General features: G+C 35.0%; 1 protein-coding gene across 1 annotated transcript in view; it reads left to right on the plus strand.

Moving 5' to 3' along the window:
• The window catches only part of SPRED1 (sprouty related EVH1 domain containing 1), a 100,429-nt gene that overhangs the window by 62,029 nt on the left and 22,207 nt on the right, over positions 1-16,193 (plus strand). Inside the window, exons 3-4 of the mRNA XM_008017098.3 lie at positions 3,178-3,346; positions 5,691-5,737. Coding sequence (XP_008015289.2) covers positions 3,178-3,346; positions 5,691-5,737 — 216 coding nt within the window. The remainder of the gene's footprint in view (positions 1-3,177; positions 3,347-5,690; positions 5,738-16,193) is intronic.

Genomic DNA, 16,193 nt, shown 5'->3' on the forward strand with positions numbered 1-16,193 from the left:
ATTAAAAATTAATTTAGTGGTATTATATATTAAAAACTAGAATCAAACTGTTCTTATGTCCTCCCCTTTTTAACAATTCCAATTTAGCATTGTTTTACAAAATACTGCTTTTCCCACTGTTTATGGATATAGTAAAAATGTTGCAGTAATTTCTGACACTAACATTTACTTCCCCTTGAATTCTAGAGCTTAATCCTGAATTGTTGTTGTTGTTGCAAAATGGTTGTAACAAATATTTAATAGTAAATCTGTGTAAAATGCTTTAGCAAAGTGCTGACTCATAAAAGTTCTGGATATATGTACATTCCTTTCTTGTTTTGAGATGGAGTTTCACTCTTGCTGCCTAGGCTGGATTGCAATGACACAATCTCGGCTCGCTGCAACCTCTGGCTCCCAGGTTGAAGTGATTCTCCTGGCTCAGCCTCTTAAGTAGCTGAGATTACAGGCACCCACCACCATACCCGGCTAATTTTTGTATTTTAGTAGAGATGGGTTTCACTGTACTGGTCAGGATGGTCTCAGACTCCTGACCTCTGTCGATCTACCCGTCTCAGCCTTCCAAAGGGCTGGAATTACAGGCGTGAGCCACTGTGCCTGGTTGTTAATTCTTTTCTAATACATGTAGAGTCATCAAAGTATAGGAAGCAAAACTCTTGAGAGAATTTCACTGCATTGCCTATAAACGGGCAGGACTGAACCTTAGTCACATTTTTGGTTATTTCTGAATTAATAAAAGTTACTACCGAGAATTATTATATTCGGTGGTATGCTGATAAAAGGTTTAGCAATCAGCTTTCAGGAGGGGACACAAGCCAATGATTTATAGCATTTACATACCTCCACCATGGCTGCTTTCAGTCAGCATGCCATCATTGCATATGGCATTGGGAAGAAATGAGCAGTAGTGTGGCGTTACATAGTATTTCTACCATACAGATACGACAGACATAAACTACCTCAAGAACATAGGTAATTGTGAAAATAGAGTAAAAAAATTTGGAACTGATGAGTTTTGTGTATTTATTATTTTATTTTTAATGTAATTTATTTCATTGTAGAGTTATACATTCTAGCTTTTTAACAATGGCTTCCAAAATTCCTGAAAATTTAATATCTGGCTCTTGGGAGCCAGTATAAGCAGACTCTAGCAGACCTCCCCTCCAAAAGTATAAATTAGAGATTCCTAGTCCATGATCTATGAATGAGTTCCTAGGGAAGTGCATAAAGCCTGAAAGTTTTTCTGAGGAGAAGTATTGGTTTAGTACCTAATGTTTGTCTGCCACTGTAACTTAAGGATTTGGCAAATAGACAAAGATCAGCTCATGCAGGGCCTAGTAGGTCATAGTAAGAATTTTAGTCTTGAAAGCATTGAAAAGACATTGAAACTAGGAAGTGGTCCAGTAAAGTTGCTATTTTTATTTTAAGAAAAATTACTACTCTACCTGCAGAGTAGTGTAATTACTACTAGTAATTCACTACTACTAGTAATATATGAGGGGATCATCAGCAGTGCATGGAAGAGATGTGCAAGTGATAATGGTGATTGGAAAAGAGTGGAGGTAGTGGAAAGATAATCTTTCACCAAATACCAACTGAGCATTTATTATGTGTCATGTGCTACTATGGGTTTCATTTGAATTATTTTTAATTATTTCCTCCTATTTTCTTATAGGGGATTCTTAAAATAATTAAGGTGTGTAGTTCTAGTCTTTTTATTAATTAGATTAATTGCAAAGATCACTGACAGATCCACTTCTGTTTTATATAGTAATAGTGACAACTCACATTAAGCATATTGTGAATATGATGAAAGACAAAGGCCCGGGAACGAAAGATTGAAGAGACCTTGTAACTGTCCTGGAATGGATCCTACACTGGAAAGATTTTTAAAATGCTATAAAAGACATTATTAGTATAGTAGGCAAACATGAAACATGGTCTGTGGAACATGGTCTGTAGATTAAAGTTCTGTTGATTTTAAATTTCCTGAATGAGATCACCATACTGTGATTACATAAGAGAATAGTATTGCACTTAGGAAATACACTCAAGTGTGTATTAAAGATCAGTAGAACATAATATATGTAACTCCTTTGAAAGAATTCATAATAAATGTTTATACATGGACATCTGCGTAGAGAATGTTAAAAATTAATGTGATAGGTCTGGATAAAGGGCAAACAGGAATTTTCTGTGTTATTCTTGTTACAGGTATTTCTACAAATCTGAAATACTTTCAAAATAAAAAATTTAAAAACCAAGGGTGTATTGCTTCATACATTGCATGAAGCTCTTTACATGAATGCACATTCGGTCATTCCACTCTAAGCTCTGGGATACTTTAATACTGCAATTTCTATTTTAGAGATGAGTAAACTAAGGCTTTAAAAAGTTAGGTAACTCACTTAAATACATATTTTGAGAAAGTGGCAAAGTGTATTTGTTTTACTGCCGTGACCGTTAAATCCTTACACAAAATATAAATACATCTTTTAAGACATTTAGGAAAATGACTTTATTTTATTTTATTTTGTTTTGTTTTGTTTTGTTTTTGAGACAAAGTCTCACTGTGTTGCCCAGGTTGGAGTGCAGTGACCTCATCTCAACTCACTGCAACCTCCGCCTCGTGGGCTCAGATGATTCTTCTGCCTCAGCCTCCTGAGTAGCTGGGATTACAGGCATGTACCACCACGCCCAGCTAATTTTTTATATTCTTAGCAGAGATGGCGTTTCACCATGTTGGCCACACTGGTCTCAAATTCCTGATCTCAAGTGATCCGCCCGCCTCGGCCTCCGAAAGTGCTGGAATTACAGGTGTGAGCCACTGCCCTCAGCCAAAAACGACTTTAAAAAGTTAAATTTCTATTACTACCAACCCCCTGCCTCTTTCCTGGAACTAATTCCTGATATATTCCTCCAGAAATTTTGTGTGCAATGGGAGTGTATATATGTGTGTATTCTTTAAAATAGGAGTATAATAAGCATCCTGTTTATAATGTGCATTTTTTTATTCCATCTTAATCTCTTTAGTGAGTGACTTTGTGAAGACTTTATTTAAAATATTAGAAATTATTCATTAAAAAGTAATAGCTTTTTATCACCTCAGTTTGTATTTATGAGCTACATTAGATGCATTTGATATATGTATATTAATTTTTGGTATTTGGCTTTTGTCAGGTGGTTTTGGAATGTATGCTTAAAAAAGACCTCATTTATAATAAGGTCACTCCAACATTTCACCACTGGAAGATTGATGACAAGAAGTTTGGTCTTACGTTTCAAAGTCCTGCTGATGCTAGGGCTTTTGATAGAGGTATCCGAAGAGCTATAGAGGATATTTCTCAAGGTAAGTATTCTTGACTATTTTCTTCATTTATGTATCAGTTATATATAGTAGAGGTTATCTTTCTTAAGGTTGACCAAAAGTAGTTTTCACACTTTGACCATGTCAGCTTTTGTGATATGTGACCCGGCTTTGAAACCTCACAATAGGTGAAGAGAAAATAATAGACTCCTTAACCTGATTTGTATTTGTCACATCATAGTCTATGTCAATTGCATGTACTATCTTGAATAGTCCATCAACAGCTGACTTCAGATAATTCAAATGTTTTAAAATAAAAGCTTGAAGGAAGGGGGACTAGAAATGTACAGCTGTGAGAATCCCAGTTGGTATTCTACTTGTGTATGTATGACACCAGTCACATCCTTTTTTTGGGTAATTATATAGAACTTGTAATATTCAAATGTATGTAGACTGTAGTTATTCCACGACAAAAGTCTTTACTTTATTGATTTCATTATTGAGGATTGGCAGACTTCCAAACCTCATCTATTCCTTTGTTATCTTTTCAGTCTATTAAAATGTTAACTCAAAAGCATACAGGTTTTGAAGGGAAGAATAATGTTTTTTTATTTAAGACTGACTTATGCTTACTTAAAAATCACATTAAAACCCATTTCTTCCCATAAAGGTAGAAATATCTAAGACTTGATTTTTTTTTCTAATTAGGAAGGAAAATTATTTCAATTTAACTAACTTTCTGTATGAAGTAACTGAAAGTGTGCTAGACTAATTGTGATTTGTGTATTTTGAAGATGTCATTTTAATAAGAAAATCTGAAAACATAAACTGTGAGACCAGTCACAGGAAAGAACATGGAAATACATTGTACAAATCTGTTTTGATAGTGCATGAAACTGTAGTTAAGTAATTTATTTAGCTACTTTAAAAGATTGGAATTTGGTAAATGAGTAATTTTTTATTCTGATCTAGAAAAAATTACTATGAAGTAATAGTACCCATTTTGTATTTATTGTAAGACCCCATAAATTCTCCCTAGATCAGTGTTCTTAACCTTGGCTACACATTACAATCACCTGGGAAGCTTTTGAAGCTTAAAATGACTTAGTCTCCACTCCAGACCAATTGAATCTATCTGGGGAATGGAGTCGAGTCACCCATTATTTTTCACAAACTCCAAGTAAGTTCAAATATAGTGAGGAATTGTTCTCTAGTCAAGTAATTGTAATTTGAATTTGAAGAAAAAAAAAAAGAAACTTAAAAAAAAAAATACATGATGCCCTGTGCCTCATTCCACGGAGATTCTGATATATTTTGGTTTGACACCATACTCTGGCATCAGTGTATTTTTTGACAGTTCCTCAATTGATTCTAACCTTTAGCAAGGTTTGAAGAACCAGTGCTTTAAAGAGAAAAATATTATCCATGGCTGCTGGAATTTATATGATTTAAAGTTTTGAATTACGTTTAAGCTTATGCTCATGTACCATAACAGTATACTTCTTTCACTAGGATCAAATAGATTGTGTTTAATGTTTTAAAAAATGATTTACAAGGAGTAGCTTACAAACTCCCAGGTAGAGTAGACTATAGTACTTAGTCTGCCTTGTTATTTTTGAACATTGAAAAACATCAGCTAGCATTATCATCAGCTGTTATATAGACTTTCAACAATCTCAAATTGCTTTTACTTGACCTTCTGTGACAAAAAGATAAAATATGCTGCTCTTTCAAAAGGGCACATTTCTCCTTATCTCGTGCCTACTCCATGCTAAGCTGTGCCTCTCAAGGGTAGCATGAACTAAGAATACTAGGACAAATCCTTTCTTATTAATTTATCGAAAGTAAAGGTACCCTTAACAGCATGAAAATCTGTACAGAGACATTGATGCACAAAAGTCAGTAACAACAGTTGGCCTTTAACTATCAATAGTGGATTAAAACTCATTTGTTTTCCATCTTAGCTAAAGCAACTAAAATCCTGGCTTTGGGTACTAAATACTGTTTCCTGGGTCAAAGCATTTAGAAAAATTGAATAAATCGCATCTTAGCATCACCCAGAGCAGTGTAATTATAATCTGCCTAGTAATTGGCAGTATTTGGGAGAAACTAGGGGCAGGGGGTGCTAGAGATAGTATACTTTCAGAGAAAACATCTCGTTAGTTAAGCAACTGGAAATTTTCCCATAGAAGAAGGAAATAATTACATTATTCTCCATTATTCTAACGGGCAAATATAAGTGGCCAGTATCTTAATTGCCAGGCAATCCAGAAAGATCTCTGATTAGTCTTTTAAAGTATTATTATAATGACATAATCAATTAGTCATTAATACTGGACTCTAAGACAAAAATTCTATGTTTAATTAACCTTATCTATTTTCTTAGGATGCCCCGAATCAAAAAATGAAGCTGAAGGGGCAGATGACTTACAAGTAAGTAATGGCTTGGAAGGAATTTGTAAACATAAAGGATGTGGAAGAAATCACTAGCCTTATTAAATAAACTTATCAATTGTTAAGAATATTTCTAAGACACTGTATTTGTCAAATTTCTCCAGAAAAAAATAACCAATACAGGTTGAGCATCCCTCATCTGAAAATTTAAAATCTGAATGTTCCAAAATCTGAAACTTTTTTCTTTTTGAGACAAGGTCTTGCATTGTTGCTCAGGCTGGTCTCGAACTCCTGGGCTGAAGCGATCCACCCACCTCCCCACAATGCTGGAATTATAGGCCTGAGCCACTGTGCCCGGCCCCAAAATCCAAAACTTTTTGAGTATGGACTTGACACCTCAAGTAGAAAAAATTTACACTTGACCTCATGTAATGAATCACACTAAAAATGCAGTCAGAATTTTGTTTCATGCCTGAAATTATTTTAAATCATGTATAAAATTACCTTCAGCCTGTGTGTTATAAGGTGTATAAACATAAATAAATGTCATCTGTAAAGTTGGGTGCTATCCTTAAGATGTCTTATTATGCACATACAAATATTCTGAAATTTGAAACAGTTCTGGTTCTAAGCATTTCAGATAAGAGATATCAATCTTTATATAGAAAGTAAAGTTTCTTTCTTTTTTTTTTAAGGAAGTGGTTCATAAGATTGTGGGCTGGGTTGGCAGAATGGGCAGGCATGCTGGAAATTGGCACAAGTTGGTGTTGCAGTCATGAGAAGGCTGAATTCTATTCTCTTCAGAGGACCTCAATCTTTTTTCTTATGCCTTTCAACCAATTGCTTGAGGTCACCCACATTATGGAGGATGCCTAACTGCCATATTATAAGGACATTCAAGCAACACTATGTAGTTGTTCATGTGGTGAGGAACTGAAGCCTTCAGACAACAGCCATATATTAGTGAGCCACCTTGGAAGCAGGTTATTCAGCTCCAAGCAAGCCTTAAGATGACCAGTTGTGCCATGTTTTCACTGCAACCTTATCAGGGACCCTGAACCAAAACCATCTATCTAAGCTGCTGTTGAATTCCTGGTCAACAGGAACTGTGAAATAATAAATGTTTGTTATTTTAAGCCACTAAATTTGGGAGTGATTTTTGACTGATACAGATTCTGGAGACCTGAAAATGAAGTGCTGCTGCAACAAATACTAAAACATGGGAATGACTTTGGACTCAGGACTCAGACAGTAAATAAAAGCTGGAAGGCCTTTGAGGCGAAGTTTAATAAAGTTCCGAAGAGACTGTTACTGGAAGCTTAAAGGTCTTTGGATAGAGCGTCAGTGAGGGTTTAAATGAAAATGAAGAAAATCATATTGGAAAATGGAAGAAAGGGAATGTTTGTTTAGTGTCTGAAAGCTTAGCAACGATGTCAACTGGCAGTAATGTGGGAAACAGAAAATATACCCAATATACTGGGTGGTTAAGCTAAGGAGTTTTCAAGCAAAAAGTTGAAGCTTTTTGTCTGATTTCTTCTTACTGCTTATGATAAACAGTAAATGAGAGAAGTAAGCTAAGGAAGGACTCCTAAACAAGAACCCAGGACTTCACTGGTTTTGAAAATTCTCAGTTTCTCAATATGTCAAACGGCTAAGATTAAGAAATGGCTTCTAAGCAAGGATCAAATCCAGAGCCTTCTCAGAAAAGCGTTGTCTAAGGATGTGAGTGTAAATTCCTTTGTTAAGACCTCAGGAGGATTTAAGATGAACCTCAGAATATTTCAATTAAAGTAATAGGTCCTATAAGAAGTGTAAATGTATGTCACATAGCGGAAGTTTAAGGTTGAGAAGAGTTTTTCTCATTTATGAGTGTGCTTTTTATCTAATGGAGTGGACCTCTATAAGATTCACAAAGTTTTTTGATGCATTATATTGGCAGAAATACCACCTTTGATTGAAGAGGGGCCCTTTGAATCCCCAAAATTCTACTTGCAGGAAGCAAGTTGAAAACTATACAGATGCAAACTTGGCCCACCTTTCAATGAAAATAGAAGGAAATTAGAAATTAGAACCAAGATCTCAAAGGCCAGAGCCAAGAGTTACGAAAAATTATTCCCAGGTCCTAAGTTCCACTCTAGGAACTTCCAACGTTGCCACCTTGATTTCAGAATTACGTGCACCAATAACAACTATGTTGTTCCTCTCATTTTTTCCACTTTTGAACAAGAAGGTCACATGGCAGTTATCCTCTGCCTGTCCTACCATTGTCTTTTGCGTATGTGTTGGGCAGATAATTTGTGTCTTTAGTTACAGATCATCAGATTGAGAGAAGCGGTATATATTCAAGGAGCAGCATTTAAGGAACTACATATACCCAGGGAGTTTCATCTGTACCTGCACCTGTTTAGAAGATGGCATCCTAGCTTTGAAGATGTTGCTGTAAAAAGATGAGACTTGTAGGGAGTCATGGGAGGGTAGAATGTATTTTGAATATGAGAAAAATATAAATAATTGATGTTCAAAGAGCAGTGAATTATGATCGTTTTAAAATATGGAAACATTTTATACTCCTTTCTTCACTGGAGTCTAATTCCCCTCTTCCTGAGTATAGGCTGTTCCTAGGGACTCACTTCTACCAAACGGAATGTGTTGAAAATGAAGTGTGACTTCTGAGGGCAGATGATAAGAAAATTTCTGGCTTCCATCTTGCTTTCTGTCTTGTATCACTCTGGGAGAAGCAAGCTACTATGCATGAGGACACTGAAGGAAATGTATGAAGAGATCCATGTGAGGAATTGAGGTCATCTGCCAACAACCAGCAAGGAACTGGAGCCTTCTAGCAACAACCATGTGAAGTGAATCATCCTGAAAGCAAGTCCTTCAGCCACAAACAAGCCTTCAGATAATTACAGCCACTGCCAGTCTCTTGACTAGAACTTCATGGGAACTATGAGCCAGAATCACCCAGCTAAATTGGTCCCACATTTCTGACTTACAAAAACTATGAGATAATAAATGTTTGTGTTTGAAGCTGCTAAGTGTTGTGGTAATTTTTAATGCATTTATAGGTAAAGAATGCACAAGCAGAAAGGGAAGTTTAACTTTTTCTTAAGATGATTAGAATGATAGCTAATTTTTTCAGAGTTACAACTGCAAAAGAAAACTCTTAAATTTACTTTAGTACCATTTATTTCATTTATGATGTTCCAAAGGTTTAGAAGGTCATTCTTCTTTTGAAATGTATGGGAAGTTGCAGTGTGTTATGATTTATCTAGCTACTTTATTAGGAATAAAATACATGTTAAGTTTCATAATTCATCTTATAGGCTTGACATAAATAAATGTTTTGAATACAGATTATAGTTTAAGGTAGTGTTTATATCAGGTTTACTTCATTGGCAATTGTTTACAAAGACAATATAGTTTAAAAGAATAACGCATTATCTAATTTTTTAACACAATACAAGTAATGATAATGTTATATTTAAATAAATGTTTTGAAGGCATTAAATGCCAGAGTGGAAATCCTCTCTCTTTTGAATGTTCATTAATTAATTCAACAAATATATGAGTACCTATTTTTGTGCCAATAACTTTGCTAGACATTTCCTTCATAAGCTATTGGACAACTTTCTGCTTTCAACAGCTAATGTCTTCATCAGTTATCACAAGTCAACAGGAAGAAATTTACCTTTCTATTTCATATCTGTCTTTGGAGGGTTTTATAACAGATCATCATTTGAATTTGAAATCCTATCTTGCTCATCTTTTATTCCTGATGTGTAATATAGTGCTAATCACATACATAATTGGCACTCAAGAAAAGTTTTGAGGAAAAATCTTAAAAATTAAGATTTTTAAAAACCTAATCAATAATAAGGTATTACTGTTCTTTTCATTTAGTTTCTTTCTTTGACTATTTTAATGAGGCAAATGAGAGCTTTTGGTTTTTTGTTTGTTTTGAGACAGGATCTTATTCTGTTGCCCAGGCTGGAGTGCAGTGGCATGATCTCAGCTCACTGCAGCCTTTGTTTCCTGGGTTCACGTGGTCCTCCCACCTCAGCCTCCCGAGTAGCTGGACTATAGGCACGTACCACCACTCCCAGCTAATTTTTGTACCTATTGGGTAGAGGTGGTTTTGCCATGTTGCCCAGGCTGGTCTCAAACTCCTGGGCTCAAGTGATCCACCCACTTGGTCTCTCAAAGTGTTGGGATTATGGCATAAGTCACTGTGCCTGGTCTAGGTTTTCGTTGTTGTTATTTAATGCTAGCTTATGCTTTGTTTTAAGATCATTTTTAGTGCTGACAGAGTTGTCACTTACAACATTTACAGCTCTTATTGTTCAGATATACTGGATTGAGAACAAAACCCACAAAACTTACCTCACAACAGGCTTGAGGTTAAAGGAGGAAAAGATCTTAGATATGTTTTGGGGCAGAAGAAAGATGAGATCTGATTGGTATGAAGTAAAACATTGTCATGTTTTCTCGTTTGGCCATTGAGAAGTACATGACTAACTTAATCTTTTTTAGAAGTAAGTAATGTCATTTCTGAGCCAAAATGATTAGAAGGCTATGATTTATGTTTGTCTAATTTTGCTTTAGGCAAGGGATATGAATTGTTCATGTAATGGTTTTCAAAGGTGGTAATATTTTAATAAGGCTCTATATCTGAAAACTAAGTGGACTGGCTTTATTTAGGTAATACAGAGTATTTAATGGTACTGCAAGCTATCACAATCCTTTAGTAAGTGCTGCCTTAACAGTTTTCAGAAAGCCCTGATATGTCTTAGATTGAATTTTATTTATTACCCAATAAGAGAGCAAAAAAATTCTCTGTATAACTTTTTGCATAATGTTTTGTTACTTAAAATTTTATTGACTCTTAGACTAATATATGCATATTTTGAAAATTATAAAGACAAAATTAGGAATCATTCATTCCTACCCAAAAATAATTACTGTTCATATTTGGATATTTCTGCTTAGGCTTTTCTTTCTTCTGACATCTTGTATACAAATGCATACTTCCTTTTAGAAGCACCATTGGGATCATACTTCTAAAATGCAGTCAGCTTAAAATCTCTTGGTCATTTTCATTGTGTCAGTCTAACTTCAGAGTCTTTGATCTTAGCCATTCCATTATGTAGCTATACTACAATTTAATCATTCACATCATCGAATATTTCCCACAGCCTTTTACATACATTTTAATTTGTGTCTTTGAGTGTGACCTTAAGATAAAAATCCTAGAAATACATTTGTCATTTAAAGGGTTGAAGATTTATGTATTAGCAGGATGTGTATAACTACTCCCTATTAACTCAAAAGTTGATCTACAGACAGTAAACAGTCTCTGCAAACCTAATACCACATTAAGCCAAACTAACTCTTCATTAGAAAGGTAGTTTAGTTCTTCTGTTGAATAAGCCAGGTTACAGGACTTGTTTTCCTTTACTACTATTGCCAGACATTGTGTCTTGCTGCATTTTTCATATTCCTTGTATATTATTTCATCACAGATGGCTGTGTTCAGGTAGCTTAAAGAAAATGCTGTATGCTGTTAATGTTTCCAGTCAAAGCTCATAGACAAATAGAAAACTAAAAATTCAAGGGTTGGTTTGTTCTTACCCTTAAGCTAATCAAATTAAAGAAATCTAATGAACAGAATAGGAGACAGTTGTGGCCAAATTTAAAATGAATTGAAACTGGAAACACTACACCACAATGTTAATAATGGTTTGTTTGGGCTTGTGGAATTAGAGTAATTTTTTTCCTTTTTTTCTATGCTTCCTAAGCTAGCCTAATTTGAGCATATAATTTTCAATACCTAAAGAATTGCTATGGTAGCATGTTTTTAACACATGTAATGCCAAGATATAAGGGCTCTTTACCAAAGAAAAATTTTAAACCACTTCTGTCATTTAATAAACCAATGATATAATTGTTATAAAACTTACTTTAGTAGGATATGAGCCAGCCACACATTTTGCAAACCTGTAATTTGTGATTTACAATTACAAGAATGATGTTCTTGAGCAGTATGTTGACTGTGATATCCCTTTTTTTTTGCATTTGATTTATTTATTGGGAATCATACATTAACAAGGGTTTGCAAAACAGCACTAAATTTTCTCTCTCTGAGAGCTAGCACTAGAAGATGGGGCGCAAAGGGAGGAGAGAAGCAACTTTGTTTTTGTTTTTTCTGCAGCTGTCATCTGGCCTTATGTTCTGCTCAAGAGCTACAGCTGGAATTATTTTATTGCTTTACTCTGTATCCTTTTGCCTCTACACACAAAATTGCTATAGAAGTCTTTGAAAAATAAAAAGTTAGGCACTCACTTATCAACCATAAGAGCATAATTCTTATACCAGCAACTGAGAGAAAAACAGCTTTTCATTGTGCACTATTGGCATGGTTACTTTGTAGACATTACACGTTAGCCTGTGCCACCATACAATACTAAAAGCATCGAATGTGAGTATATATAACTGCTATAGATGTTATGTTTTTTAAACTAGAGATCATGCCAGTGAATTTACAGTCTTTGTGCCTATCATATATTAACTTTTTGCTCTTGTGGAAGATTTTTGGGATTTCCCACCACCTAATTTTATCTTATGTTCATGTTTCCATAGTAATTGTCACTTTTCAGGGGTTATAACCCAGTAAAAAAAAATAGAAGTTTGTCTAAGTCTGAACACTTTATGCTTAATCATACCCAAAGTAAGAAAATGTTTTGATTATTACTACAGGTTGAGTATCCCTAATCCACAATTCAGAATGCTCCAAAATTCAGATTTTCTTAAGCACTGACATGTGGCTCAAAATAATGCTCAGATTTTGAATTTTTTTATTAGGGTAGGTATATTATATTATACGCATTTATACTTAGGTTGAACATCCCTAATATAAAAGTTAGGTAAGTGATAAGACCCAGTGTGGGCAGAGATGTAAGGAAATGGTTCCTCTGTCTTATACAATTAAGGGGTTTTCAGTTGATAACATAAGTTTACCAAAGGGTAGCTTGGTAATGTAATTGAATATGTGTATATACTTTATTCAACAATTCCATTTATAGGAACTAATACTAAAGAAATAATACAGGTACACCAAGATATATGTAAAAAGAAGTACATTACAATGCATATAACAGAAATTTGGAAATCTAAATGCCCATAATTAGAATATTAGCTAAGTAATATATGACATATGCAATACTGGACTTCTCTGCAGCAGTTGCAAAGTGTAATGTGTATACTGATATGGGAAAGGTCCATGGAATGTTAAGAAGTGAAGAAAAGGAGCCCTGTATGGATAGACTAATATAAATGGGATCAAATTGTACATAGCATGTAAACACATATACATGCATTAGGAAATTTAGGAAGATATATGTCAAATAGTAATAGTGGCTGTTCCACAGGGGTAGGATTATGGAAATAATTTTTATTGTTTTTATAACTTGAACTTTGAATAACAGTTATTCAGAGATTTTTTTTTGCCAGGTGTGATAGCTCATGCCTGTAATCCCAGCAGTTTGGGAGGATGAGATGGAAAGATTGCTTGAGCCTAGGAGTTCAAGACCAACCTAAGCAACACAGTGAGACTCTGTCTCTACCAAAAGCAAAATATTAGCCAGGTATGGTGGAGTGCACCTGTAGTTCCAGCTACTTGGGAGGCTGAGGTGAGAGGATCATTTGAGCCTGGAAGGTCAAGGTTACAGTGAGCTGTGATCATGCCACTGCATTCCACCCTGGGCAACAGAGCAAGACCCTGTCTAGCTAACTAGCTAGAGTGTTTAGATTTATTATTGCTTAAGGAGCTCTCTGTATACACTTCTTTTTCTATTATATTACATTTATTCCTGAGGTATCAATGTGATCTGATTATTGGATATTCACATGTCACAGATTATAGAATTCTCAGTGTGCACCAGGCATATAGTTCTATGCTCCAGGGATAAAACTTAGGCAGAGTCCCTCCTTACAGGTTGTCCTAGTTCGTTCTAGCTGCTACAGCAAAATCCCATGACTGGGTAGCTTATAAATAAAAGTAATGTGTCACCATTCTTGAGTCTGGGAAGTCCACTCTCAAGGCACAGACTGTCCTGGTGAGGGCCCACTTTCAGGTTCATAAGTGGTACTTTTTGGCTATATTCTCACATGGTGGAAAGAACAGGACAGCACTCTGGAATCTCTTTTATAAGGACACTAATCACATTCATGAGGGCTCTACCTTCCTAATTGAATCATAAACCCACCTCCTAATACCATCACATTGGTAATTAGATTTCCACATATGAATTTTGTGGGGGACACAAACATTCAGAGTATAGCACTGGTTCATGGGAAGAATGTAAATAAAAGAGTACTCAGAGTATACGGTGGTAGATACATGTAATTTTAAGGTAATTCAAAGGAGGGAGTGAATAACTTGTGAGTGAATCAACAAAGACTTTTTAATGAGTTTGTGGCTGAGGTTAAGCATAAAACAGTTTTTTAGTGGAAAATTTGAAGCATGTCATTGTTGCACAGGGGAAGCGACTTGTACCAGAAAATCAGAAGTATGAAACATCAGATGCTAACAGAAAGAAACAGGTACATCAATATTTGTAAAGCAAAGAAATGAGGATGAAAACCAGTAGGAACAAGCCATATTAAGAAAGCATATTGACTCTTTAAGTAACAGACTGTGTATTCATTTATTCTTTTGTTCATTCTTGGAGTTTCTTATTCACATAAGGAAAGCCACTATGTAATTTTTAATAAGATTGATCCAGTATAATAAGAATTAAATAACAGATATACATATAAGAGTGAACAGTATGACAGCACCTTGTCTTGGTAAGAATATGGAGCACTCATTGTGGATATATGAATTGTTTAAACCACCTTCGAAAATCATTTTCATTATGAGAACTGGAACATATGTATATCCTGTGACCCAGCATTTCTATTCTTGGATATCTTCTAGAGAAACTCTTGGGTATATATACCATAAGGCCTATAAACTATTATTCCTAGCAACGTTTATTGAAAGAGCCAAAAATTAGAACTGCCCAAACATCCATAGGCAGAGAATAGATGAATAAATTGTAGTGTTCTTATCCAGACTCTGCCACCTAGTAACTTTTATTTTAGGCAAGTTGCTTAATCCCTTTGAATTTTAGTCTCTTCATGTGGAGTAGGTTGTAATGCTGTGTACCTCAAAAGATGATTATGAGGATTGAGTTAACCCATGTAAAGTACTTGAGACTGTCTGACACATAGAAAATGCTCAATATATTTCAGCTGTCATTGGTACACAGAGGTCAGCATGACTGATTATTGCTACACATGTCAATGTGAATGAATTTCACTGAAAAAAAATTGAGCAAAGAAGTTTCAGAATGTCCCACAATATCAGTCACTTCAAAAGCATCTATAACTAATATTGTTAAGGGATATTTGTGTGGTAAAACTAAAGAAGATAAGAAAATGAAAAACAATATGACTTCAGGATAGGGTTTATCTGCTGAGGGTCCAAGTGATACAGGTGGGAGTGCTAATGTGGAGAAACACAAAGGGGTAATTAGTTTTCTTGGTTATGTTCACTGAAGTTGGGTGACAAATGTACACGTTCTATTATTATTTATATGGTTATGTATATAGTCCTTTATACATATAAAATAACTCCTTAGAGAACCCATGAGTCCCCTGGTTCTAGCCTCAACTCCCCAGAACTCTATTAATAGTTTGGTGTGTAATAATTTCTGGTATTTTAAAAGTAAAAATATATACACGTCAATTCATCCTTCTATCAGTTAGACAAATGGGATCATGCCATATTGACTGTTCCGTACCTGGCTTTTTTCATTTAACAATAGCTTGGGAATACTGAAAATATCATTTTAATCACTGCACAGAATTCTATCATGTATTATAATTTTAAACCAGTTCCCTGCTGGTAGAGCCGTAAAATGTTTTGATTCTTGTTTTCTTTGTTTTTGTTAAAATAGTGCTACTGTGATTGTGTGTGTGTGTCTGTGTGTGTCTGTATATGTAGTCAATCTCTCAAAGTAGAAATGCTGGGTCAAAAAGTATGAATTTTTTTTTTTTTCAGTGACATTGTCAAATTGCACTCTCACCAACAGTGCAAAAAAGTATTTCTATTTCTCCAAACCCTTGCCAACATTGAGTGTTACTACGTATTTTTTTACGTCTTACCTAGTTAGTATATAAAAATGGCTTTATACTTTCATGTGTCTTTAATGGTCAGTATGTTTTCATGTACTTACTGTCCATTTCTTTTTCATAGGAAAATAAAATCGGGCTTTATCTTGTGAGTCTCATGTTTCCCAGGGAGAGAGGGCCCATTTCTATGTACTGTGTAAATTATGTACCTTGCAAAAGAGTTCCTTAGCGAACACTTATTCTCCTCCCTGTCCTCCAGTATGTGCCTAGTCTTCCAACAAAGCTTTGGTAATTGGAAACCTTAAGGGGTTTTGAACAG

Source organism: Chlorocebus sabaeus, chromosome 26 (genome assembly GCF_047675955.1).
Source record: "Chlorocebus sabaeus isolate Y175 chromosome 26, mChlSab1.0.hap1, whole genome shotgun sequence".
NCBI classification, from domain to species: Eukaryota; Metazoa; Chordata; class Mammalia; order Primates; family Cercopithecidae; genus Chlorocebus; species Chlorocebus sabaeus.